The sequence below is a fragment of the Corylus avellana genome, chromosome 5, assembly GCF_965113065.1.
Source record: "Corylus avellana chromosome 5, dhCorAvel1.hap1.2, whole genome shotgun sequence".
NCBI classification, from domain to species: Eukaryota; Viridiplantae; Streptophyta; class Magnoliopsida; order Fagales; family Betulaceae; genus Corylus; species Corylus avellana.
Window position 1 is genome coordinate 24,871,636 of NC_142494.1, and position 26,118 is coordinate 24,897,753.

General features: G+C 37.0%; 2 protein-coding genes, 1 non-coding gene and 1 pseudogene across 3 annotated transcripts; 1 reads left to right on the top strand and 3 right to left on the bottom strand.

Annotated features, from left to right (window-relative positions):
* Window positions 1-1,735: 1,735 nt before the first annotated feature.
* Window positions 1,736-2,162, bottom strand: LOC132183052 (non-specific lipid-transfer protein 2 pseudogene; annotated as a pseudogene).
* Window positions 2,163-7,485: 5,323 nt separating this feature from the next.
* Window positions 7,486-8,088, bottom strand: LOC132181511 (non-specific lipid-transfer protein 2). Its single transcript, XM_059594763.2, has one exon. The coding sequence runs from the start codon at window positions 8,019-8,021 to the stop codon at window positions 7,731-7,733; it is 291 nt and encodes a 96-aa protein (XP_059450746.1). The 5' UTR covers window positions 8,022-8,088; the 3' UTR covers window positions 7,486-7,730.
* Window positions 8,089-11,638: 3,550 nt separating this feature from the next.
* TRNAL-CAG (transfer RNA leucine (anticodon CAG)) lies at window positions 11,639-11,719 on the top strand. The gene has a single exon. It is a non-coding gene; the product is annotated as a tRNA-Leu (tRNA).
* A 691-nt stretch (window positions 11,720-12,410) lies between these two features.
* On the bottom strand, window positions 12,411-24,924 carry LOC132181005 (HEAT repeat-containing protein). Its single transcript, XM_059594043.2, is given in 20 exon segments — window positions 12,411-13,152; window positions 13,894-14,008; window positions 14,151-14,276; window positions 14,368-14,508; window positions 14,595-14,700; window positions 14,778-14,976; window positions 15,046-15,178; window positions 15,281-15,398; window positions 15,544-15,758; window positions 15,854-16,006; window positions 16,227-16,436; window positions 16,535-16,609; window positions 16,699-16,827; window positions 16,949-17,023; window positions 17,298-17,864; window positions 17,964-18,134; window positions 18,913-19,020; window positions 21,416-21,594; window positions 22,181-22,333; window positions 24,460-24,924. Coding segments are annotated over 20 exon segments (3,549 nt in total). The 5' UTR covers window positions 24,659-24,924; the 3' UTR covers window positions 12,411-12,775.
* Between the last annotated feature and the right edge of the window lie 1,194 nt (window positions 24,925-26,118).

Here is a 26,118-nt window from a genome sequence, read left to right on the forward strand (position 1 = left end):
TATTACCCATCATTTTACACTAAATGGATATTCTATTCCAAATAAATTTATGAAGTCTGTTGCTAGTGCTTTTATTGCGGTACCGATGAAGGCTCTTCTTTAAGCCCATCATCTAGCTAAATGGGCTACAGATTGTCAGTGGTTTTGCTCTCTCCTGATGGCAACTTTACCCTCGAGAGCTATTCTTCGTAAGAGTACTAGCAAAAATTTCTTTATATTTTTCTTAAATTTATAGAACAAAACTACTTTTTACAATTTCTTATTTAAATAAACTTCACAATAGCTTCCTTTATCATTTTCCTATACTATTTAAATAGTATTTCAAATAAATCATAGGGAAAAGAGAAAGTAAAGCGAAAACCATATAAATATTCTTTTAAATAAATGATAGGGGAAAGAGATCAAAAGAGACGAAATATTTTTTTTTAATATTAAAGTAAAGTTAAGGAAGCACTTTCGGTTCTCTTGGTGTTTTCATAGGTTAGGAAACACTAACTAAGAGAGTTTTTTGCATGCATGGTTTTTTAGAAAATTTTCCTATATTTAAATATTTGAAGAATAAAATTGAATTTAGAGAAACTGGTGCTTGTTCTCTTAATGTGGTTGATAATCCCCCTAATCTGTTACGAGAATTCATAACAGATCGTGTTACTCGTGCTTCGACAAGAAACGAAGCCGGGTCTTGCACCTTCTTGCCTATGGTTGCTAATTGAGAGATAGCAAGGATTTTAGAAAGGATCCTTAGCCTCTTTCAAACACTAGGTTTGAGGAATTAACTTTGCTTGCCTTTCATTCATCCAACGTGAGGTTTAAATAAGGTTACAAAGACCAAATCTCATAAGACACTGATGATCACTACAAATGCTTTCCCTACTAGGAGATATTTCCCTCTACTTCCCAAACTAGGAGAATCTCCCTAAAACCCTAAAACAGAGAATATTACTCCTTATTGGAATTGTAAAATAATTAATCTAGCTACGTAAATGGAGCACAACCTTCCTTATTGAAAATAGAAAATATACTATAATAGACTATTATCCTTATTGGGCTCTATGCTTGTAACATAATCCATTTGTTCTTCTCCTTCCTTTCCGCTTAATAAGGGGAAAAAAAGAAGAAGAAGAAAACAATGTTATGGAATTTGTTGAGAATGAAACAAAATATCCAAGTCACAAGTCTCTCTCATGGATGTAAATTACAACTTTCTACTATTTGAGGCCAACTTAAAAGAAAATGAACTTAATTTACAAATCTAAATGGATCATCTCCACTCTAATGATGACCATAAGCGTTCCCATGCATGCATTTTGTATACTAATCAATCCGATTCAATTCTCTCTCCCTTTACTGTATTTGCCCATATATATATATATATATATATATATATATATATATATATGTGTGTGTGTGTATGTGTGTGTGAGATTGAGAGTTTATACCACCAACATATAAATTCAAATTCATTATATGCAGGGACGGAGGAATGGGGGCTGGTATAAGCCATGCCCCCAAATTCACAAGGAAAAAAAAAATTAAGGTTAAAATACAATTTATAAGGCTTTTTTTTTAAAAAAATTTTTTTGCCTATTAGCCCTCGGCTATATTAATTTTTAGCTCCGTCCCTGATTACAGGTATATCAGTTTCTAGAGAGAGAGACACCCATGTTGTCCAAAAAAAAGTAACATTATTCCTGGGTGAAAATTATTCATTACACACATAGATGATCAAATCATACAAAGGTAATCATCATTCATTTTACTAGTTCTCCTGAACTGCATTATTATATTATTGATATTCTTAGTACATTATTGATTCCAAAGGCAATAAAGTTTAGAGCTAACAACGAGGGATGGAAACCCCACAAGTGCTGGCAACCTTTTTGGCACCAGGAGAACCAACATACTGCTTGAGGTTTGGATTTTTGATGTACCCACAGAGGCATGGTCTCTGTTCCCTCAACTTGCCGCAGCAAGTGGTAGATGGCTGTGCCGACGACGTGATTGCCGGTAAGCATGAGCTCAACTCCAAGGGATTGCATGTCACTGCTGCCTTTGCCGTCAGCGGTGCTTCACATAGAAGCACAGCTACCACCACCACCACCGCACAAAGTGCAGCACCAGATGCCTTCTTCATCCTCAAATTTGTGACCCCCTATGGGATAGAACAGGTGTCACAGGGCTAATTTTTCACCTTCAACCAGCCACGTGATGGCCCTAAGCAACGCACCACACAGCGCCTTAGGCAGCCAACTCACCCTCACCAACTGAGGTTAGTGGAAAGCCAAGCACAGCACAAGCACAGCACACTTACTTTTTACGGGAGCAACACCTCCCAACCTTTACAATTCACTCAACGAATCTGTACAAAGACGGACTAGGGTCCACAGCACACTTTGGAGCCCTTAGTCTCAACACCAACTCGGCCCTAAGGCTTACAAGAGATACATGAATGACCCAGCCACCAAGGCTTTACAAGACAACAATGAAACTCTCACACAGCCCACTGTTTCTCACTACAAAGTCACTCAGCACTCCCCCAAGTGTGTGGCCCTCTTCCACAACACTTGTCTGTTACAAGCAACCAGAGTCTCCCTTCTAGCAGCAAGCAACTTCGGCCTCCAGCAGCATTTCGGCAGTCTCCAGCATTCACAAGCCTTCTCTGCCCTTGGTACTCCTTCAGCTCACTTTGAGCTCTCAAGCTACAGCCAAGCTTTCTCTCTTAGCTTTTCTGTACTCTCCAGCTGCTCCATCAAGCAGCCATGCCTTGCTTAAATAAGCCCCAGCATGGTTCTCAACTCATGGCAGTGGGCTGCCACCTGGCTCCAGCCCACTGCACCCAATGTAGCTACCAATAGGCATGCTGCCTCTCTTCAGCATGCCCTGCACCAGCCAACCACGTGTTGCAGGCCCCCTTGGCCCATTTGAATTCGTCCAACCCCTTCAGCTTGTGCACTGCCACAAGGCAGCCAACTTGTAGCCATCAGGAGGAATGGCTTTGCTGCAGTGGGCTGCCACCTGGCTCCAGCCCACTGCCTGTTGCAGCTTCACCATTTCCAGCAAGCAACCAGCCACCTGGACCATGCTCCTTGGTCCATTCGAATTCAGCCAACACCATCAGCTAATACTGCTACAAGGCAACTCATTTGTAGCATGCTTTGCTGCAGTGGGCTGCCACCTGGATGCAGCCCACAGCATGGTGCAACATGGTCTCCTCCAGTAAGCAGCCTGCCACCTGGACCATGCTCCTTGGTCCATTTGAATCCAGCCAACCCCTTGCTTAGCTTGCTGCCACAAGGCAGCCCTTGCAGCTCTTCTGCAAGCATCAACTGCACCATTGAGGCCCAGCAAGTTTCCTGCCACTTGTCCAAGTCCTGCAGGCAAGGCAGAACACCACTCTGCCCACTGTAGCAGGCAATGATCAGCCATGGGGCTTGGCCAGCGCCCCACACCATCCCACTGCTACACTCAAGGTCTTTCAGCCTTCCAACTCCACTGCAAGGCAATCATAGCACCCTGGCACAGCAGGTCTTCTTGAACAAGGCAAGGGCACCATGTGGCTGATCCAGCAAGCCACACCATGCTCAACAGCACCATCACTTGGGCAGGACAGTGCCACCACGTGGCCACTGCCTGCAGGCATTTTCCAGCATAACTCAAAGGCATCCTGGGGCGCCATGTGGCCCCTCTCAGCAGCATACTGCACCATGGTCCAGACAGTCAAGCATACAAGGGCCTGGGTCACGCCCAGCCCACTCACACAAGCCATCCCAGCAATCCATGCGCCCCACAGCAGCTCTTGGGCCAACAGCAACATGCCCAAGCACCTTGACAGTGCATGGGCTACCACCCTTGATCCTTTGCAGCAAGCTTTAGCCTTCTCCAAGCATCATCCTCAACCTAGGCATGCCCCTTCATGCCTTGGCTTAGTGGCCAGCAGGGGTGCAAAGCACTCATGCCCCTGCTGCCACACCACAGCCACATTAGGGCCGTGACAACAGGCCTCCCACACTGCTAATATACACGTGGCCAAGGCCTTATAAATTCAACCAAACAAAGGTTAGACTGTGAGACTGGCGGCGTAAATTCAGGAGAGATTTATGCTAGTTTTGAGAAATTTAAAGAGAAGAGAATGTGTACGTGTTTGCTCTTTTTTCTTCCCATTGACGTGTACATTTTGGCACATCAATTTAATTTAATCACAAAGAAAAATCTTCTTTTTTTTTTTTTTTTAATGACTTGTAGACCAATCATATATTGTGTTATCCGCAGCAAATGTGCTTATATAGCTAACAAATTGTCAGATCCACTGAAATTTTTAAGAGAATTTTAGTTTCTAAAATTTCAGATTTAGGCTGTCTATTTTTTATTTAAAGATCATTGTTCTGCCATGTATCCTACTACTAATAAAATATTTATTATTTTATTATTTTATTAGTAGTGAGACACATGGCAAAACAATGATCATTGAATAAAAAATTGACGATTTAAATCTAAAATTTCAAAAACTGAAAGTCCTTAAAAAAAATCCTGATCCACTGAAATTGCAGTGATTTCTTATTGACCCATTGCAATTTAATTAAACGCATTATCTTAACTTTTTAATACATATTCGATGGGACTGGCCGGAGGTGGGCTTGACGAATCATCCTCTTCCCATTTGCCCCTCAAATTTTTATTCTTTTTCCATGATTAGATACGGATCAGCAACACCATGTCGTATATTAATTACTTAAAAATGGGTCATTAGAGTTTGCACTAACTTTCTGTTGTAATCATGATACATTTGAATTCTGTTTTTTTTTTAAAAAAAAAAAAAAATCATAAACATTATAACATTTTTTTAGTGATCTAAATATATATTACGATTTTACAAACAAAAAGTGCAATTTTAAATAAAATTACATAAAATGTATTAGTTGAAAGTGAATTTTTTTTTAAAAAAATTGCTTTCAAATCACATAAAAAAAGATTCATTCTTTTAAATGCACGCTTAAAATTACTATTTTTAAATCATAATTTTTTTAAATCACAAATTCGAAGGATCAGGATCCTCGCCAAAAATTGTCCATAAGCTTTTTCTCAAATCTTAACCATCCAATGTCATCCAACAGCCATAATTTTGCCACGTGTACAAACTAAAGATAAATAATAAAATATTATTTATTTATTTTTTTAAAAAAAATATTAAAATTAAAAATTAAAAAAACTAGGGTAGCCCGCCACCCCCAGGGGCCGGTTGGGGGTGGCGCCACCTCCCATGGCCAAAACCCAAAAATTAAGAACCACCTCCTATGGCCATGGGGTGGCTTCGGCCACCCCCAGGGACCGGTTAATTGGAGGAAGCCGAAGCCACCCCCATAGGCCATGGGGGTGGTTTCGGCTCACCCCAGCAGCCAGTTGGGGGTGGCCGAACCACCCCCTAGGGCCATGGGAGTGGCTTCGGGCACCCCAATTTTTTTAATTTTTAATTTTAATATTTTAATATTTTGTTTTATAATATTTTTTTAAAATAAATAATATTTTATTATTTATTTTTAGTTAGGACACGCGGAAAATTGTAGCTACCGGATGAAATTAGATGACCGAGATTTAAGAAAAAGCTGATGGACAATTTTTGATCATTACCGGAAATCCTGATCCAAATTGAAACTACTCTTCACGTTCAAGCATTGACTTGAAGTCAGATCCAGTCCTGAGAAGATTAAAAATGTATCATTCATTCACAGCTGGCAAAAAGCCACCGAGTGAAGAAAACAGATTTGACACGTACTGACCATATCATGTTTGCAAACCTGTTCGAATCTTTTGTATTCACAACCAACCATTGAACCTTCTAGATCTATTCGGGTCACAAATTCAAACTCCCCTTCTAGAAATGGTTGATTTTAAGGGTAGCGATCCAATTTCGCGTTATTGAATTTAGGTTATATCAAAATATAGATATAAGATGATATAAGTTAACTTTAACCTGATCAATTTAATTAAACAGGTTAAACTCATTAACTATAACCCGTTAATTTTCTATTAAGTTTATTATTCGTGTCAAAAATTGTCTCTATCCCTTATTCACTAGCCTGATTACGGGTGGAGATGGAGCGAGGTGACCCTTTGGACGTGTCAAAAATTGTCTCCATTACTTTAAAAATTGTCTTAATCCCCTATTCAATAGCCTGATTACGGGTGGAGATGGAGCAAAGTGACCCCTTGGACGTGCCAAGAATTGTCTCTATCCCTTATTTACTAACCTGATTACATGTGGAGATGGAGGGAAGGGACCCCCTGGACTTGTCCACATTGTCATGTCATTCATTATGTAAGGCAAAGGAGTGTGGGTCTCAAATGTCACAATTGTCTGTTTCAATATTGTTGCTTGAATTCCTTGAAGGTCATTTGAAGGCAAAGAGGCCTTATTAGCATGAATTGGTTGTCACATTCCTTTGGTATCAAATTTAAGTATAGAGAACTTGTTTAGAATTGCCTTGAAAAATATATAATTTTTGTCTATCGTAAAAGCCTTAAAAAGATTTTTAGAAAAACATCATTTTCAAGTTTTCCCAAAACAAGCGATTTTAAACTATTTTTAGGGCAAAAAAGTGATTTTCAAGCTAAAAAAAATTTCTTATGGCTAAATGGGATTCAGACTGTCGGTGGTTTGGCTCCATCCAGGTAGCCTTACGTAACCCTCATCGTAATGTACGTGGTTGAATGTTGATGGTCCCTACCTTTCGTTGAATAGGGAGAAAAAAACCAGACAATGTTATGGATGAAACAAAATACACATGTCATAAGTCCCTGTCATGGATGTGAATTACAAGTTTCTACCGTTTCACACGACAAAGAAAGATGTTTTCTTGACTTAAAAGAAAATTAACTTTCATAAACACGACCAATCAAATTGGATTTTAATTTTCTCACATTATGTCGGCCACTTGCTCATCGATAAACCTACCTAACACGATTACGAAAATGAAGATGGGAAATGGAGAAACTTAGGAGAAATCTATCAAGAAAATTTCCAAGTGTATGATTGAGAGTTTGAGTTTACCACCTATATATAAATTCAAGAGTAATGCTATATATTACATTTTTATTTCTTTATTAGTCTTTTAATATATATATTTTTTAATAATAATTTATCTAAAAGGCTGATAAACATTGTCACGTTAGCCTTTAGAGAATCGATTGCCTTTTACCTCCCACCTCCCCAAGCTCTCACTTCATCTGAGGTGAATATCATCACCCAAACCAAGGCATAATGCCCAAGGGGAAGATTTTGTCAAAATCAACAAGTGCAACACTCAATTTATCTGCACATAATTAAGTAGATGGATCATCTCCACTCTATTAATGATCATGATTGGAAGCATTCCCATTTTGTATACTGAATCAGATTAATAATCTTAATGAGCCCTCATCATATATCTCCCTTTACTGTATTTGCCCAAAAAAAAAAAAAAAAAAAAAAGAGAGAGAGGCCCATTCATGTCCAATAAAGTACCATACATAGTAGAACATTATTCATTACTCATATATAGATAAAAGCATACAAAGGATTTCATCATTTGAAATCATTCGTTTTGACCAGTTCTCCTGAACTGCATTATTCACTATTGATATATACTATTTTTTTTTTTTCTCTTTTTTTTTTTTAATACTGAGAATTATTGATATTCTTAGTACACGTACAGAGTAGTCCAAAGGCAATAGTAAAGTTTTGATCAGCTAGCTAATTAACAATTAGGGAGGGGAACACCACAAGTGCTAAGAACCTTTTTGGCACCAGGAGAATTAACATACTGCTTGAGGTTTGGATTTTTCAAGTACCCACAGAGGCATGGTTTCTGTTCCTTCAACTTGCTGCAACAACTGCTAGATGGCCTCGCCGACGACGTGATGGCCGGTAGGCATGGGCTCAACTCCGTCGGAGTGCATGTCACTGCCTCTGCCGTCGGCGTTGCTTCGCATAGAAGCACAGCTACCACCACCACCACAAAAAGCGCAGCACAAGATGCCTTCTTCATTCTCAAATCTGTTGCCTGGCCTATCTATGAAAGAGATCTAGCAATATTGGTGCGTGTATCCAACCCATCCCACACTGCTAGTATATATAACAAGCGTCCACCGCTTCGATATTTACCAGCTTGGTCCCACCTTATTTGGACGGAGACAGAGTTCATCAAACGGTAACACGTGTCAATGGATCAATTCTTATTAATCAATCAGGAACATTACATCCATTCAAGACGGTTGTCCCATTTGCTGTTGGTTTCCTGGTAACCTGAGTACCTTATCTTCTTCCGTACGTTAATCCCTTTCTTATTATGGACAGATTAACTCACAAATATCTTTTACGTAACAAAATTTAATTTTATTAATCACTCCTAAAAAATATGCTTATTACCTCCATGTTATTGGATATTTTATATGGCCATTCATTCTAGGGAAAGGATTAAAGGGAAGATAATAAAATTCTATTAAAAATTCCAATATATAATAATGAGGAATCCGAGATATATATATATATATATATATATATATATATATATATATATATATATCCTTCAAGTTCAAGCATCCCACCCACTTTATGTATATTGTGTTTTTGAAGGACAAGAGTGCCAAAGTTTGAGACAATTAAGCATATAAGATTGGATTAACTTGATCAATTAACCATATAAACTTGGTGAGCTTGATATAGATTAGTTTTGAGAAATTTAATAACAAAGAAGAATCTTTGAAAAGATTGCTTGTGCATGGTCCCTTTTGTCCTATTTGTAGGTTGGCAAGCTAGCTAGCAGCAACACCATTAATTGGCCATATTATTTGAAGTTATCTGTCGAAAATTGATGTATGCGCATATATATATATATATATATATATATATATATATAATGCAAAAGAAATATGGAGAAAGTAGAGGATGAAGAATTTGATATGTAAAAATACAGTAGTCAACGAAGACGATCTTATACACTCTTCTCATTTAGTTAGATGCGCTCAAGACTTGGTGAAAGAGTTTAATCACGCTACATAGAGTTTGAAGAATAATACGAAGGAATTTTTTTACATAATCATCAATTCAACAGTAATTAAGGCCATGGTAGCATGGAAGGCGGTAAAATTTGAAAGAGATCTGGGATCGAACATGTAGAAGGTGACACATTAGAAATTGTGCATACTTTGCGGCAAGATGAATGTTGTTGGGGAGTCGGTATGACCAACTTTAAAAAATAATCGCACATCAAAATAAGCCACTTGTCACATAGAGTATGGTTTTCAACTCACTCACCCCGCTTCCTCTTCTTTTACAACCATTCAAACAAAATAGGGATCATAAATTTTATGGTATATATTTTATTATATTGTATTTAATCGTGTACGTGGTGTCATATCATTTAAAATTTTAAATCTAAGAGTAGTTATAGTCCGAATTGTGTGCCCCTCCTACATGGGCATCATGGCTGCCCTTCCTACAAGGAAATTGGATCCTCTCTTTGGTGGCGTGATTGATCTACAAGTTATTTTTCAAACCAAACCAGAAATTGATGCCACAAGGAGATACCTTTTAGAGCAATAAGCCACTAATTAAAGAGAATATCCAATTTCCTAAACCATACTAACTTAACTATTACTAAGACAGATAACTGTCATGTCTATATTGTGCGTATCGCAATCAACATATATGTTGAATATTGCGATACGCACAATATTTAGTTGTCATGACTAAAAGAGTTGTCGGATAATGGACCCAGCTTTTGAGTAAAACCATTAAACCAAGCTAAAAATCACCACTTAATGTTTGCAAACCTTTTGGAATATTAATCTTTTGTTTCCACATCCAATCACCCTTTAACCTTTGCTCTTAGGGTCAGAAAAACTCGGCAGAGAATTAAGGATAAGAAAATTGTTGGAAAAAATTTCGTCAGCAAAGGGGTGTCACTTTAGTCTCTTTTTATTATTATTATTATTATTATTATTATTTATTTTACTTTTTTTATTGCTGTTTGAATTCATTGAAGCTGGTTTAAAGGAGATCGAAGAGGCTTTATTAGACGGCACCTTCCTTCGGTATCAGGGAGTTGGAGTAATGATATTGGGGACACCGGGCTGGTGTCCCCAGTATCATTACTCTAGGAAGTTGCGTCATTGTTGGCAAATTAGTACGTGGGGATTCAGTCATGATCATAATCAATGGTGGCGACCTGTAGATGGTGAGAGAATGATGCTCATTGTTACCTAAACGAACAATGACACAACTTTTTAGAGTAGTGATATTGGGGACACCGGCGTGCGTGGTTGGAGTTGTGTCATTGTCCATTTAGGTGACAATGAGCATCATTCTCTCACCACCTACAAGCCGCCATCATTGATTATGATCATGACTGAATCCCCACGTACTAGTTTGCCGATAGTCTGGACATCTCTACTAATATTAAAATATCGATTAAATGATTATTATTATTATTTTTTTTTTATAAGCTTAGCTTTTTGGAACCTTACTGTCAATTTACTTTTATTTAAATTAAAATTTTGCTTGTTGAGCTTTATTAATTAAAAGGGAGTTCACATATGAAAAGTAGTATTAAAATATCGATTAAATTTATATTTTTCTATAACCATAAACGTTTAGAATAAGTAATGATTTAACAATTAATCTCTAAAATCAAAAAAAAAAAAAGTACCGGTGCATTTTCCTCTCCACCTGATTATTCAATCAATCATACAAGTAAAATTTAATGTTGTTGCTGTCCAACTGGTGATTCAATCAATCATATAAATGTTGTTCATATTTTTCTGTCCACCTGATGGCTATAGATTTAAACGTCTTCTTCTTCTTTAAAAAATAATAATAATAATAATAAAAAACTAGATTGATAAAAATGCAAAATTTTACATGCAATACTGCTTTAGAACAACGAATATTGATAAATCAAAGCTGTATTCTATATCACCCCTATTATTATTATTATTATTTTCTCATCCAAAAATAAAAAGCCAATTTACGGACTGTGATTCTCGATTCAATTCTAATAGAGATTAATCAATGTTTAAATAATAATTTATCATAATATTAAAACAATTTTGAGTTCAATTTTTACTCCACTCTACTTCTCATTTAATTTAATTTTTTTTAAAAAAAAAAAAAAAAAAAAAAAATTCCACATGCCATTTTTCAGTAGTTATCATGCATGTATCATAATATATATTTCCTGTCGGCAGTGTTACCAAAACAAGCTTAATTAATGCTCTCTGCACCAAAGTACACATTCTTCATTCTAGTGCTGGCCTATTACTTCATTATGAAAACAGAGAAAGAGAATGCAATTGTAGATGAAGTAAATTGCCGGTTTCCTGGATCAGTTTTAGCTTGTTGTAATCCTTTATGCCTGTAGTAGGATTATGAAGACGAATGCTATATACACATTTTTATTTCACAATGCTGACGTGATAATTTTAGCTAATTTTTATATTTTATTTTAATAAAAATTAATTCAAAAGTTGTTTGAAACTAGCGTTGTGGGATAGTTGTAGGATAAAAATGTACGAGGGATAAAGCCAAAGCACATCTGATCAATATGTGGTGAACGGACATGCAAATATGATAAATAAAATTTTTGAAAGACAACGTCAACAAAAAGTCAAGATGGCCGAGTTGGTCTAAGGCGCCAGTTTCAGGTACTGGTCCGAAAGGGCATGGGTTCGAATCCCATTCTTGACATTCTTAGTTTTTACGGTCCTCCAAACTAATTACCAAATATAAATCAAATAGCAGATAATTATTTACAATAAATCTCAGTTTGTTTTTACAACACACACTTCATTTAATTCGGTAGGAGCCAATTCCAATGGAGTTTTTTTTTTTTTTTTTTTTTGATAAAGAGAAGCTTTGTTTTTCTTTCATCTTTCTTTTGAGACATTAAAATCGAACCTATTGATTATCCCATCTATTTTTCAAAGTGATTCTCTCTGTTTTGAACTCCAGTTATCTGTTGAGAGAAGTTGATACTGACATAATTACCTCGGTTCCAAATGTCTACAACTCTGTTAGCTAGAACGATTGATTGATTTAGACCTATATCTTGATTTTGTTGATATCAACTTATAAATTAATTGTCAACAGTTTGGCCAATAGACTCAACTCAAGAAAATTATTGAGAATGTCCTACTAGTTCAAGATTACTGGAAAATCAATATAGAAATAAAATACAGGTTTCTTGCCTTTGTCAAGTTTGACTTTGGTGAAAACTGAAAAGCTATGACATATCTGGTTAGATTATCATGTTGAAAATATAAGGAGATGTTTTTAAGAATGAAAGTGAGAAGCTTATTCATGGTTGAATTCTAGCTTGGTGAATGGTTTTCTTTGAAAAGAAGAACAAACAAACAGAAAATTGAGGTTAAGTTGGATATATGAGAAATGAAAGCAATCTGCTTCTATATAAACCGAACGCCTAAGAATATTTGAGTTTATGGTATGGCCAACAAGCTTAAAATCAAGTTCATATGATTTGGTGCTATACGCGGTACGCAACCACATCAAAATTGCAGCATACAATCTACAGGCCGGTACCCCCTTCGCTGTACCTCAACGAAACCAGCAAAAGAATAAAAAATAAGAGAGTTCCTGTCTTCGATCAATCACGACCTCGTAAATTGGGGAGGAAAAACCACTTCATCTAACATATTAGGAGTTTTTTTTTAATCCCCGGACATCGTCATTGGTTCTGAGTTTCCTAAAAAACAAAATCTCTCCCTGGACCACTGATAGGGAAATTTAATCTTCAAGTTTCCTCTTGGCTCTTTACTTTGGCCTAAGCACGTCTGTGAAATTGCCCCTCATGATACGCCTGAATCTAGTGTCCTCTACAGGCAACGGTGACACCGGCCTAGGGGACTCAGCTAGCTCTTGCGGTGGCTCTGCAGTTTCCTTCTTGCCCAACAGCCCACCCTCACCAAAGAAACTGCTCACTGATGAGGCAAGGCCAAGATGGGCATTCACCACCTTACTGATTGTCTCCAGAGTTCCACCTGATCTTTCCTTCATAATGATTTCAAGGGCTTCCTTGTGTGCTGGATCAAGCGCATCCGAGTCTTTTAACAGGTTCTGAACGGCAGGTAAGAGGAAGTCTCTAACGCTAGTTGCTGGGAGATCTGCAACTCAAGCAAAGATGAAATTCAGCCTCCTACGGGCATCATACATATAGCATGTGAATTGTGAAGTAGTTGAGATTATACAAGTAATCACAAATACATCAACAGCCACTGACAAAAACATTTGAAAAGGAACAAATAATAGTCACTCATTACCCAAAATGCTTAGGCTCCATTGTTAAAATTCTTCTTTTGCTATTTGTTTTCTGTTCTTAAAAAGACATCAAATGTTTTATAGAACTCACACCTAGTTCTCATACTAGAGTCCATATATTGGTCCATGTCTTAGCCACTTCTTCTCAAACGGATAGTCCACAAAAAGCTAATTGACAACCACATATAATGGTTCTGGGTCAAATTGTAGACCATTGAGGCAAAGATCTAAGAAACTCATGAGATTTTATTAGATTACACATGCTAGAAACAAACATCTGTCATCTGTCCCAAAATTTTAGATGAACCAGTCATTTCTTACTTGACAGAAACCATACAAGTTCTGTGATATTTTTTACTAATTATTTGCCCAAACATCCAACAGAAACATATAAATAAGCAAAACATAGACACTCAACCAACTTCTACGGAGCAACCATATCACTAGAGCATATAACTCAATATCATGTGCAATCAACCTTGAGTTGAAGTTCATGACTGGCAATATATTTCAAAGTGGTGAAGGTAAAGGACATAAGAAGAACATAAATGCGGTCTTCCCAAAAAAAAAAAAAAAAGGAAGCAAACCTGTAGCGTCCAGAGCACGGATTGCCTCACAAAATGCATTGGCTTTCTCACGGCGACGCAAGACATCACTTGCAGAATTTGGCATGGCTGAGAGTTGGAAAATCTTGGACAAAAGATGTATATCATGTTAAAGAAACAAACAGCGTAATCCATTCACTTGATATTAGAAGGAAACTAGGAAAGTTATATATCTAATTCAAAACATTAAATGAGAAGTCTAAAGAATAATCTTCTTCTAAAGGAAGAAGGTTGAGGATATAATCTCGTAATCTTTCTGTTGTATGTGGTACAGCGACCACCAGTGCACGAACTACAGCAATAGTAGCTTCATGAGATCCATCTTCAAGAAAAGCATCCATTTGTACATGTATCTTATCAACAATCTAGGAATATCGAAGTTTGATCAGCCACATGCGTTAAAACTGCTCCATTAACAAGGCCAATGTCAATTGAAGAGACAAAAAAGAATGATACCATATCATTTCTAAAATGCTGGGCCACAGCTCCGAACGCATCAATGCTTGCATACTTCACATTCAGGTTTTGGTCAGAGCCCAGAGTAACTAGGGCAGGCAAAATGTGAGCAGAAGCAACTTTTGCATCAACATATGGCACCTATTAAACATATGTAATTACAGAAGTCACAATCTTAATGTCAGATGCACCTTGATATTTTGAATTCATAAAGTGAGTATGCTTACAATGCATTTCAACAAATTGGCAGCACTGATTTTCATATTCATGTTGGAGCTCACAACCATTTCCCATAGAATGTTAAATATCATACCATGATGTTCTTCAAATGTGCTGCATTATGGAAACGACCTATCACTCACACAATGAATTACAAAAATTTCGTTTTGAAGTGATTTTGATATACGAACCAAAGGAAACGGACAGCATTGACAATCTCATTGCGCTTTGTTGGCATACTTTCCTCCATGCTACCTTCAACTAACAGCTTTCTCAAGTACTCTGCTAATTGCCCACGCTTGTTAGGAGCAGCCAAAACACCTGCCAAGAGTAGTGGTAGGACACACATAATAGCAAGTTTCTCGGCCACAGCAGTTCTTGGTCTCAAACCTGTAATCAAGCAACAGTCAAAGATCTCACAATGATGTGAAAGAACAGTAATGTGTTAAGATCCATTACCCTTTATTCTCGATTGGATGCCGGAAGGGAAAAATGTCAAATCAGCATTATCTCCAACCGCTACCAAAAATACAGGCAGCATTATGTGTGTGAGATAAGAATCCCCAAATCGTTCAGAAAGAGCCAACAAAAACTGCATTACCAATATATAGATTAATAAAAACTGGAAGAGCACTACTCTCATCATTAAGACAAATTGTAAACATGAACAGCCTTAAAGGGTACAAATTGATACCTTTGTAGTTCGATTTCGTAAACTATCTTCTTTCTGAGGTAACAAGCATGCTAGCTTAATCAAGTCTGGAAAGCAGTCAACATGCATCCATTCAAATGCAGGCCATTCAACATGTCCCCTATCATATATTAAATGACTCAGAACCAAATATGACCAAAGGAAGACTCTCAAATGAAATAATGATATTATCTACAGATATAAGGTTATGTAACAACTGAACGAAAAAATGTATTTATAAAACAAATAAAAGGGGCGGAGCTTACCCTGCATACAATTCAAGCAATGAGGTTGAAAATGCTGTTCCTGTTGTTTCAGGAGTAGGAGAAAATGGGCATGTCTCGAGTGCTTTCTGGCACATATAAGGAAGCAATTCTGTCAGCACTCTTAGCAAAACATCAATATTCCAGCGCTCTCTTTCTCCCAAAACATGAAGATGTGACTCCACAGACCCTTCAACCCCCGAAAGAGGTGGACAGCGCTGCAACATTAGGAAAGTACAGGAGAAAAGGTATTATAAAGCACAAATCAAAGAGTCCTCACTAACAAGTAAGAAATGGTAAGAAAGAAGCATACCTGAGCAGCGCTCACAATATGAGAAAGTGAAACTCTTAAAACATGGTCTAATTTACTTCCCCAACTTATTACTGCAGGAAGTAGTTCTTTGAGTGTAGTTTCCACCACTACTCCAGAAGGATCACAGACCAATTGGAACATGAGCTCCTCCACCTATCAACAAACAAAATAATTATTGGAGAAACCATTTTTTTTTTCTTTTTTCATTTTATAGCTTCTTTCTCTTGTAAGCCATCGTATTATGTTAAGGGGAAAAGGCTCCATTCCCTAGACCATGTGTCATCAACCTGTTCTAGAGCTTACATTGCAGCCAATTCTGTCAAGTCAGAATTCTTCTCCATGACTGCCTCGAAGCATATTTAGTGAGGCTGACCTTGAAATATTTATCCACATTTGGAAAGCGCGGAAGCAGCAAAGCGAGATTATGAGCAGCAGCTTCCCGGACAACAGTTGCAGAATCTTCTATCAGTTGTTGCACAATAGATAAAATAAGAGAATCACGAATCTCAGGCCGTACAAATTCTGCAAGCTCTCCACATGATTGAGCAACAAGCAGCCTACGCTCCTCATACATGTGATTTATCTGCAATGCATGAAAGAAATGAACGAGTACCTATTCCTTGAGGTAAAAGCAACAGAATTGGTAAAATAAGATCTATTCATCGAGAAGGAAAAACTTACTTGTTCCCAGCACTGGGGAAGCAATTCTGTTTCTGTTCTCATCTCTCCAACATTCTTAGCAAGGTCAACGCATGCCTGAAACAGAGTCGAATAGATTAAACATCATGCTTTTAGCAGTATATCTGACTTACAACACAAATTTAATTCCTCAAGCAATAACCTACATCCATTATAATTCGTCTCTGTTGCTCATCTGGGCGTTTGATTAAATTAAACAATGTGTGGGTCAAGGAATCTCTGGTGCTGCTATCTGGATGGCGTTCAATCGCACACATTATCAGTGGAAGAAGCTCCTGTAGATAAATAACACCAATACATTATAAATAGAACACTTCATTTGGAAAAATACAGAGATAAATTGTAAGTTTAAAATAAAAAAATAAAAATAAAAATAAAAATTGCTCAAAAGCAAACCTCGCGATGGTTGATCAAGACGTAAGGTACAATCTTAGGCAAGGCATCTGCCAAGATCTGTATGGTTCCTAAGCCCTGTTGAAGCATAATAAATGTCAGATACGGAGTACAATAAAATTCCACCATACAAGCATATGTAAATTCTTCTTTTCATTTTTTGGGGAGATAGGGGAGTGATGCAAATTCAAAGTTTTGTATTTAAATGGAGGGTCGGCCCCATCAAGAAAATTAAGATTGCACTGCGACATTATTACAAATAAGAATCCACCCCAAACCCCTGCAGCTTTTTCTGGCTGAGCCATAGGGAAAGACTGTATAATGCCCTTATACAAGAGTAAAATGAACTTGCCATATTTTCAGGAACAACTTCACCAGATGAATCGTCTGATTTTAAAAGTAGCCTGCTTTCTTCTGATCGCGGTTCACCATTATGTTTGGAAACATTTTCAATGTTTTCCAAAGCATCATTATCATTTGACGGACTAAGTACAAACTCTTGTGAAACTTCCTTAGATTTATCCATGTTGTCATCCACAATTTGAGTAGCCTGTAATTGAGCAACTTTATTATCTACAACTCCGGATGATGCATCAACTGGATGAGATATTATGCTTTTATCTTCAAGTATCTCGAAAACTTTCTCTTCTGTCTGTGCAGATTCTTTCTCAGAATTGACGGAATTTACAGAATCAGAACTAATGTTTTTCGCTTTCAAACCTTCTATTTCCATCTGCAGTGATATTATTTCTTCCTTGTATTTTTCTAATGGTTGGGATTGCACATGATCAACATCACCAGCTATCAAATTCCGTCCCCAATGAGATCCTTCTATGTGCATTTTCAGTGCAGTGATTTCAGCTCTGCAATCATTCAGCTCCTTCCGCTGGCGCTCCAAGGACTGCTTCAAATCATGTACCTGAAAGTCAAGAAATCATCAAATTGTTCTCTCGTGTAGTTGAGTATCATTATTGTTTAGACAGCTGTCCTAGAATTTAGCGCAGTGAGGGAGAAGTACCAGGTTCTCTTTGTCTTTAAGATCCTTCTGAAGAGCTTCTAAGGATTTAGTTAATGCACTTATTTGACCTTCAGCCAAGTCTCTGTTCTTTAATAACAACTCCTTTTCATGATTAAGCCTCTCTTTTTCTTTTAGCAATGACGCATTTTCTCGAAGCATGGCAATTTTCTCCTGCAGCACAAGGTGCACCGTGCACTGTCATTATCCACAGTTCAGAGCAAACAGAAATTTGAAAGAGCTTCAAGATACATCAAATGATGCAACCTAAGTATTTACAACATAGGGATCGAGTATCTTTCACAATAATGTCTCAATCAAAGGAAAATTTAGAAAAAGAAGAAAAACCACTCTGCGCAACAGCAATTGGCAAAATAAATAGCAACGAAAATATGGGCAAAATTCACAACTCTTAAGGATAAGACTGCAATGACTTCAAGGATGTAGATCACAATTTGCATATTACCAATCTAATGAAAGAATGCTAGTTTTAGGAATGGTGCTTTACCAGACTACATATCCAAATCTTGACAGATATATTGAACCACGATGGTCAATGCCAATTGATACATTGATGTATCTGTGCACTTTCAGGTCAACAGCTCCATTCTTATGTCTAAACAAATTAAGAGTGCAGATAAAAATGTCTTCATGGGCGCAATGCGGCATTGTTTTATTAATCAAAATTGCAATGATGAAAAGTTCAATTTCATTCATGAACCCATTTATACTCCCGTTAGCAGCATAATATTTATCAAGCACACTGGAGATCTCCTGTAAGAAAGCCAAAGTGGATTGCAGGTGATGATCTTTCAACAAGTCTAAGATCATCAAGTCTAGTGGAGCTTGGTGAAATGCAATAAATTAAAACAATGCAAAGGGCTACAGACATTTATCATAATCTCTTTGAAAGTACATAAGAAGTGACTTGCCTAAATGTCTCAGGGAATACCTCAGCAGCCTCTGTAGTGGATGAAAGATACTGATAATAATAATGTCGTAAAGCATCTGGTACGCATGCAGGTGTATTCTGCCAAACCTCTAGGTTCTGATCTGTGACCTGAAGTGAAAATATTGACAGGTTATGATAATATTTTTGAGATTAGATGCACAATTAATTGACAATCATACATATGTGACATGATTAGAGGTTTTATATATGCAGTGTGGCAACAAACAAGTCAGAAATTAACATACGAGATAGTTTCCAGTGCCATCTTTACTGCAATCAGCAGCTGCAAATCACATATCCTGCCTGATATGAACTTTTTCATATGCTCCTTTTATTTTCCTTAAATTTACTTTTTTATTTGAGAGCATTTTCTTGATTTCACAGAAAAAAAGAGCATGCATGTAACATGTGTTTTTCTGTCAGCTTTAACGAATTGAGCTACTACAAGAGTTCTTTTTACCATCGACTGGCAGTTAAATCTGGTTGAGTGTGATAGTTGGTAGTTCGTGGGGAGCACCATGTAAATGAGTGGTAATTAATGGGGTTAAGTGTAATTAATCCTAAAAATAAGATACAATCATATAAAAACCACTTCTTATGGACTTTTATGAATCTTTCTAAAGAAATAAATAAATAAATACTTGTTTGAATAAAGTCATGGCAGTGTTACCAAATTCTTGTACCCACCCTATGATTTGTAAAGCAGATTATGCATATTAATTCGTGGTACTAGTACTACCATGTTCCAATTCCCAAAATATTGTAAAAGAAACCATAAAACATGGGGAAAATAAAAATTAAAAGAGATAAAGATTTGTCATTGATTAGTTTTTTATGTTTGTACATGCATATATATCTATAAAAAATGGGTACATATGTGTATATCTACATTTTGCATATCATACCAAAGCGACCAAATAAGCATTTTAATGTAAACACAACCCCGAATAGGGAACCTTGTATGCCTGGCCCCAATGTAACCCACACCGAGTATTGGACCATGCCAAATTCCTATACCCATATCATGAACCCAAAAATACATTGTTCCTGGTAATCTCAAATCATCCTGAGATTTTTTTTAAAATAAAAAAATAAAAAGAAAGAAAAAAGCACATACAAATGCATACATAGCTAAATGCATGTTTTTCTCTTGCCAGGCTGGCAAGACAGCCTGCAAATGCATTACATCCGATTGTTTCAGCCTTCCAATGGTGATTGACAAAAGTTGTCAAGAAAAATTAAGCAAGCTAGAAGAAAAACAACTAGGAAAAAGAACTCTTATTTTTCATTGATTAATTTATGTGTGTATATATACAAAAATGTATATATGTGCATATGTACATACAAGCATATCTTACCAAAGTGACCCAAAGAGGCATTCTAATGCTAACCACAACCCGAGATAGTGAACCTTCTAACCCTAGGTGTAACGACCTACGGAAAAGAGTTAGCCACATCTGCGCTATTACCCCAAAAGGACTAGTCAATTTGGAGTTTTCCTAAAATTCATTATAAAACCCAGTTTCGCCTAGTAACTAGGCAATGTGGGACTTAGCACCCATGACTATCTTTATAAACCACACACTTTATGTGGGTTTCTTCTCATCTTCCCAATATGGGACCAGGGGTGTTACAAACTCTCCCTCTTAAATTCCTGACATCCTCGACATGGCCACGTCATGTAGTGCTCCAGTACCACATGACCTGGCATTACTAGGTAGCTCTAATACCATTTGTAACAACCTAGGAAAAAACGCTAGCCACATTTGCGCTATTACTCCAAAAGGACTAGTCAGTTTGGAGCTTCCCTAAAATTCATTATAAAGCCCAATTTCACCTAGTAACTAGGCAATGTGAAACTTAGCACCCATAACTATCTTATAAACCACACACTCTATGTGGGCTTCTTCTCATCTTCTCAATATGAGACTGGGGTGTTACACTAGGCCCAATGTACCTTGTACCAGGTATAGGAGCATGCCAATATCATGGTCCAAACTCAAAGGAAACTAAAAAAAACAACCACAAAAAAAAAGAAAAAAAAAAAAAGAAGCTTAATTGTTATTGATGAATTTTACTTGTTTATACATGCATTTGTATCTATATATAAGAATGTGCATACATATGTGCACGTGTGTACAAATACATATATGCATATCATTGCCAAAGGACCCAAAGGAACGTTCTAATGCGAGCCACAGCCCAAAATAGTGAAGCTCATAAGCCTAGCCCCATAACCGGGTATACAAGCATGCCACATCCCTGTACCTGTATCACGACCTCGAACATAGCATGTTCCAGGTAACTCTAGAAACAATATTCTAATGGTGATTGAAATAGGTTGATAAGAAAATTTAAGGAAATTAGAAGAAAACAACTAGGAAAAAGAAAACACATATGCATATGTCAATAAGAAAGAAAGAAGTCATCCTTTTCAGAAACAAATTGAACAAAGGAAGAGAGAGAAAGCAAATACATAGGGAGCGTTAACAGTCTTGCATACCTCTTCATAAAATGTCATTGCAGTGAGCCGATACCCTGCTATAAGTAAATATTCCTTTACAGCACAATTAAGATCTCGACGTTCATTATCCTTCAAAGGGCCCAAATCAGAGAAGGAAACATTTCTCTTTTTCCATTGAAATTCTGGTCCATTATTTACAGAAACATTTATATTTGACTCTGCAAAAGCATCCAAGATAGAAAGAATCGTTAAAATGACAGTAGTTTTTTCATAAGTAAAAAACAAACATGATAAGTAAATGACAGTACTTAGCAATTGATTAGCAATTGATTATTTAGGAGGAGTACATTCATACTGTTGATCTTCAATATGACACTATTTAACAGTTGCTTTATTGGGTTTAGACAAAAACAACTGTCACCTAATGGTAACAAGGGCGCAAACATGGGTGTTAGTCTCCAGGACATTGTGTAGCATGGTGATGAAAAATTGAATTCCAGCATATAAATACAAGCATAGTTGTCAATTTATTCATTGCAATTTACAAAAACAGAGAAATAAGCATCCTTACTATTTTATGCAATAAACTCATAGCCAATGCACTGGATATATTTGGTAGCTCATCATAAACATATGGCTTCATTGATTAAATAACTAAAAAACATGGACTCTTTCAGATAGAATGCAGTGCACATGTAGGATATTATCATGACAAACCATATAATTGAACATAATACAGAAAAATCTGTCTGAAACGTACAAAAGAACATCAGTTAAAAACATCATGTACACATGAGAAATTACCACTCAATTCATCCAGGGGTATCTCTGTTTTCTTCTGTAATTCAGCCTTGTATTTCAAGATGTCCTCTTGGGCTAAACGAAGCTCATACTCACTGATTGCTAATTTTTCTTCTATTGCTTCTTTCTCTTCTAGCAAACTCTGAGGGTCCGCAACTGCATTTCAATAATGAAAGAGGAAAAGAAGAGAATCAGTCATGTTCTGAATTTAATGAAGAAACGTAAAATTAAATTTGGAATTTCAATTTGTGATTCAAGCATGAACCAGAATCATCTAAAGGTGCATTCATTGCATAACCAAATTTTAATTTTCAACGAGACCAAGAAAAGCATGATTAAATATTCCAACTAATGAACTAATGGTATCAGCAACGACCACTGAGAAACAAGTGATTCAAAGGTGGAACGCATATTAATGTATTACACCCATCATATTCCTCTTGTTCACGTGGACAACCTGGAGGGGCATGAAAAGCATGATTAAATATTCCAACTAATGAACTAATGGTATCAGCAACGACCACCGAGAAACAAATTATTCAAAGGTGGAATGCATATTAATGTATTATACCAATCATATTCCTCGTTGTTCATGTGGAAAACCTGGAGGGGCAAGGATAATCATTCTTTAAACAACGTAGAGCAGAATACAAATTCACTCCAAGCCATTTTCCTGTGTTCATTATTTGATGGCTGCATGCTTTAGGTAGCATAAATTGTGATTCTTTCTTGGAGTTCATTGCTCTCTTAAATTTTTTGGTTTAAGCTTCTTGAGAGGATAAAGTATACTCATCCTGTGTATCTATTTATTTTTTTCTTTAATAAATCCTTTAAGATGTAGCTTAGGCTCTTTGAAAAAAAAAATCCTGGAAATGTTAAGACCCTGCATTACATTGTGCTGCTGGGCTGCAGAAAACTGCATAAAACAATGAATCCTGCTTTTCTTCTTAGTAAGTGACACTTCCCTAGAAATACATTAGGCTCTAGTTGGAGGAAATATGTTAGTCACAGCCTTAAATGTTTTTCTGGTTGATGATCAGGTAAAACTTAACATGATATCTGCCTTTTACCAGTTTTTATTGCATTATCTTTTTATTTTTTTATTTTTTTGATGAGTAATGCAATATATATCAAAAACCGCAGAGGGGCTCAACTCTAGTACACAGGAAGTATACAAGAGAACACATAAATATGAGCATTATCAAACCATACCATGTAAGTCTTCCTATTTTATAGCAGTTAACAAATTTACTACATATACAAGACATGATACAACGTGACATAGAATCTTACTAGCTCCTCTGACCACAATGCATTTTACAATTATATATTTCTCAAGTTTCCACCTAGGCACCTACTATACTTCAAAGAATACGTCGCAACATTTCCTACCACCACTGTAATTGGAAGGCCATTAACTTTGTACGATGAAGTGTAAGTAAATCTCAGTGATCTAGTGGATAAAGTTATTCTCTTTCCTTATTTTCTTTCTTGGTTCTAGCCAATATGTGAACCTAAATTTGAAATGGCGCCACCAATAAAAAAATATTGAATGTGCCAAAACCATTAGGCAGAAATATGCATCAGTGGATGCGTATCTCACTCACATTAATATAATTTTCCTAGACATTGACTTAGGGATTCCTTCATGAATCCTAAAGAAAGCACCACGTTGTTCCTCTAGTAGACTTCTGTATACGCTAGATCTGGAGACTGAGAAAAATGAAGACAAAAATCATAATCGGATTGAATGTTTTATGTCATTTCAACTGAGAGTAACTAAAAGGATATCTTTAGCCAAGTCGAATAATCTTTTTAGAATCAATTGATAGGTTCAGTCTCCGCCACAGCAATGAACCAAATAATTATGATCCAAGCTCTCAGTCTCATTGCCTTCCTCAACAACGAAATGGAGCAAGAGCTGTTTCTTGATTGATCATTTTTCTAAATGTTTCTGAACATTATCATTAAACGTCAAGAACTGGATGTTTTCTGTATCGCAAATTTCTCAACGCCGCAATTTGACTTGAAAAATGGCATGCATTTGTTTAGGACAAATCTAATCCTTATCGATTCTCCGAATCCCAAGACACAAAATTGACCTCCAAATAGAATCGAAAAAGCTACCAGTAACTCAGTAACAAAGGAACCAATATCATACATATTGAACTACAATTAAATCAAATTCTCTCAAACTTCCAAATCTATTCTCAAAAATGGACACCCCAATTAAACCAATCTTCATTTAGAGAGAGAGAGAGAGAGAGAGTGAGAGAGAGAACCTCGTAAAGAGCTGAAGCGAGAGATCTGGTCGGGAGGGAACTGAGAGGCATCGGAGAAGAATTCCTTGAGGCGAATCGCCTGGGCGTCTCTGCCATCGTCGAGGAGCTCGTGGAGGAGCTCGAATGCCGTCAACAAGTACCTCTCCTCCAACAGAAAGTTCACCGCGCAATTGCACAGCGACGACCTCTCCACATCCATCTCACTCTCTCTTTCTCTCTCTATATATATATATCAGATTGATATATCCAAACCCTAATCTCTCTCTCTCTCCGTCGCCATTGGAAAATTGACGAAGCTCTTGAGCTAGATCTCTGTGTGTTTGTACAGCAAAAATGTCCACAGGGCTTTTGTGTGTGCTCGGGTAGTTGGAGGAGGGGGAACGGGGTTGTGCTGCTATGCATCCGCGTAAGGCTTCATGGTTAGCTATAATCAGTAACAGCCGCTGACTTGGTGACAGAATATTGACCTGTTGGATTGTGCTGACTTAAAATTTTTCTATTAAGGGAAATTGATGGTCTGGATGAGGCAGAATTATGGCCCCCCTTTCAGATTCATTTCCCGATCCCGGGAAAGGTCAGATCTGTTTAGCGTGTGGCTAGGCTATGCCTTTTTAGTGTACTGCGATTCAGCGAATAAGGATAACGGTTGAACTTTCGACGGGACGGGCATTAACTAATTGCTGTTAAATGTAATTTTGGAGCATTTTTTGGCCAGCATATAGATTAAACAAAAAAATAAAAACCACTTCTTAAACAGTTGAGCCCATTTGCAGGATGAAACTTAGGTGTTGGGTCTACTGTCTACACACCGCACCGGTGTGAGTACTGTTCACTCACACCGGGTGGTGTAACGCCTGAAATTTAAAAACAATAAATGTTTTTCGTTTGGGTTTACAATTTTTTTTCTATTTTATTTAACTTATTTTAAAATTGTGAATATCGAGAAAAAAAAAAAAGTTGAGATTATATTTGACTCTTTGAGTTGTTTAAAGAATATAAAATCTAATAATAAAAAATCTAATTCAAAAAAAAATATATATATATATATATATATATTACAAAAAATTTTAAAAAAAAAAATTTGGGGTGGTTCAAGGGGTGGCTCATCCACCCCCAAAACTAATGGGATCGGCCACCCCCAATAGCGGTTTTAGGGTAGCTCTGCCACCCTAAAAACAGGCTGAAAAACAACTGATGTAGACTATAATGTCCGGGGGTATATGAGGAAGACCCGAATTGATAAATGTGTGAAGACGTCCCGAAAGATAGTGACACGATCCCAGACTCAGACAGCAAAAGAGGTAGTCCCTGGAATTGAGATCGATCGCACCTTGACTACGATCGAGCGCAGTGCACCTGATTTGGAAGGTAGTCCCTGGAACTGCGACCGAGCGCACGTTTGAGCGCACAAGTCCCTTGTAGTGCGATCGAACGCACTCGGAGAATTCTATATTATTTTTTCGCTATTATTTGTTTTAAACTAACTTAGTTTACTTATTTTATTAGGATTAGGGTTGTGGGTGTAACACTCTACCTCAATGACACACAATATTGTCCGCTTTTTAGCTCTCTCAAACCAGACTTCCCAGGAGGTCACCCATCCTGGTACTACTCCAGTAAAAGCACGCTTAACTGCGGAGTTCTGATGAGATCATGACC

Excerpts from the sequence above, each read along its gene's own strand:
- LOC132181511 (XM_059594763.2), bottom strand. The coding sequence starts at position 8,021 with ATGAAGAAGGCATCTTGTGCTGCGCTTTTTGTGGTGGTGGTGGTAGCT.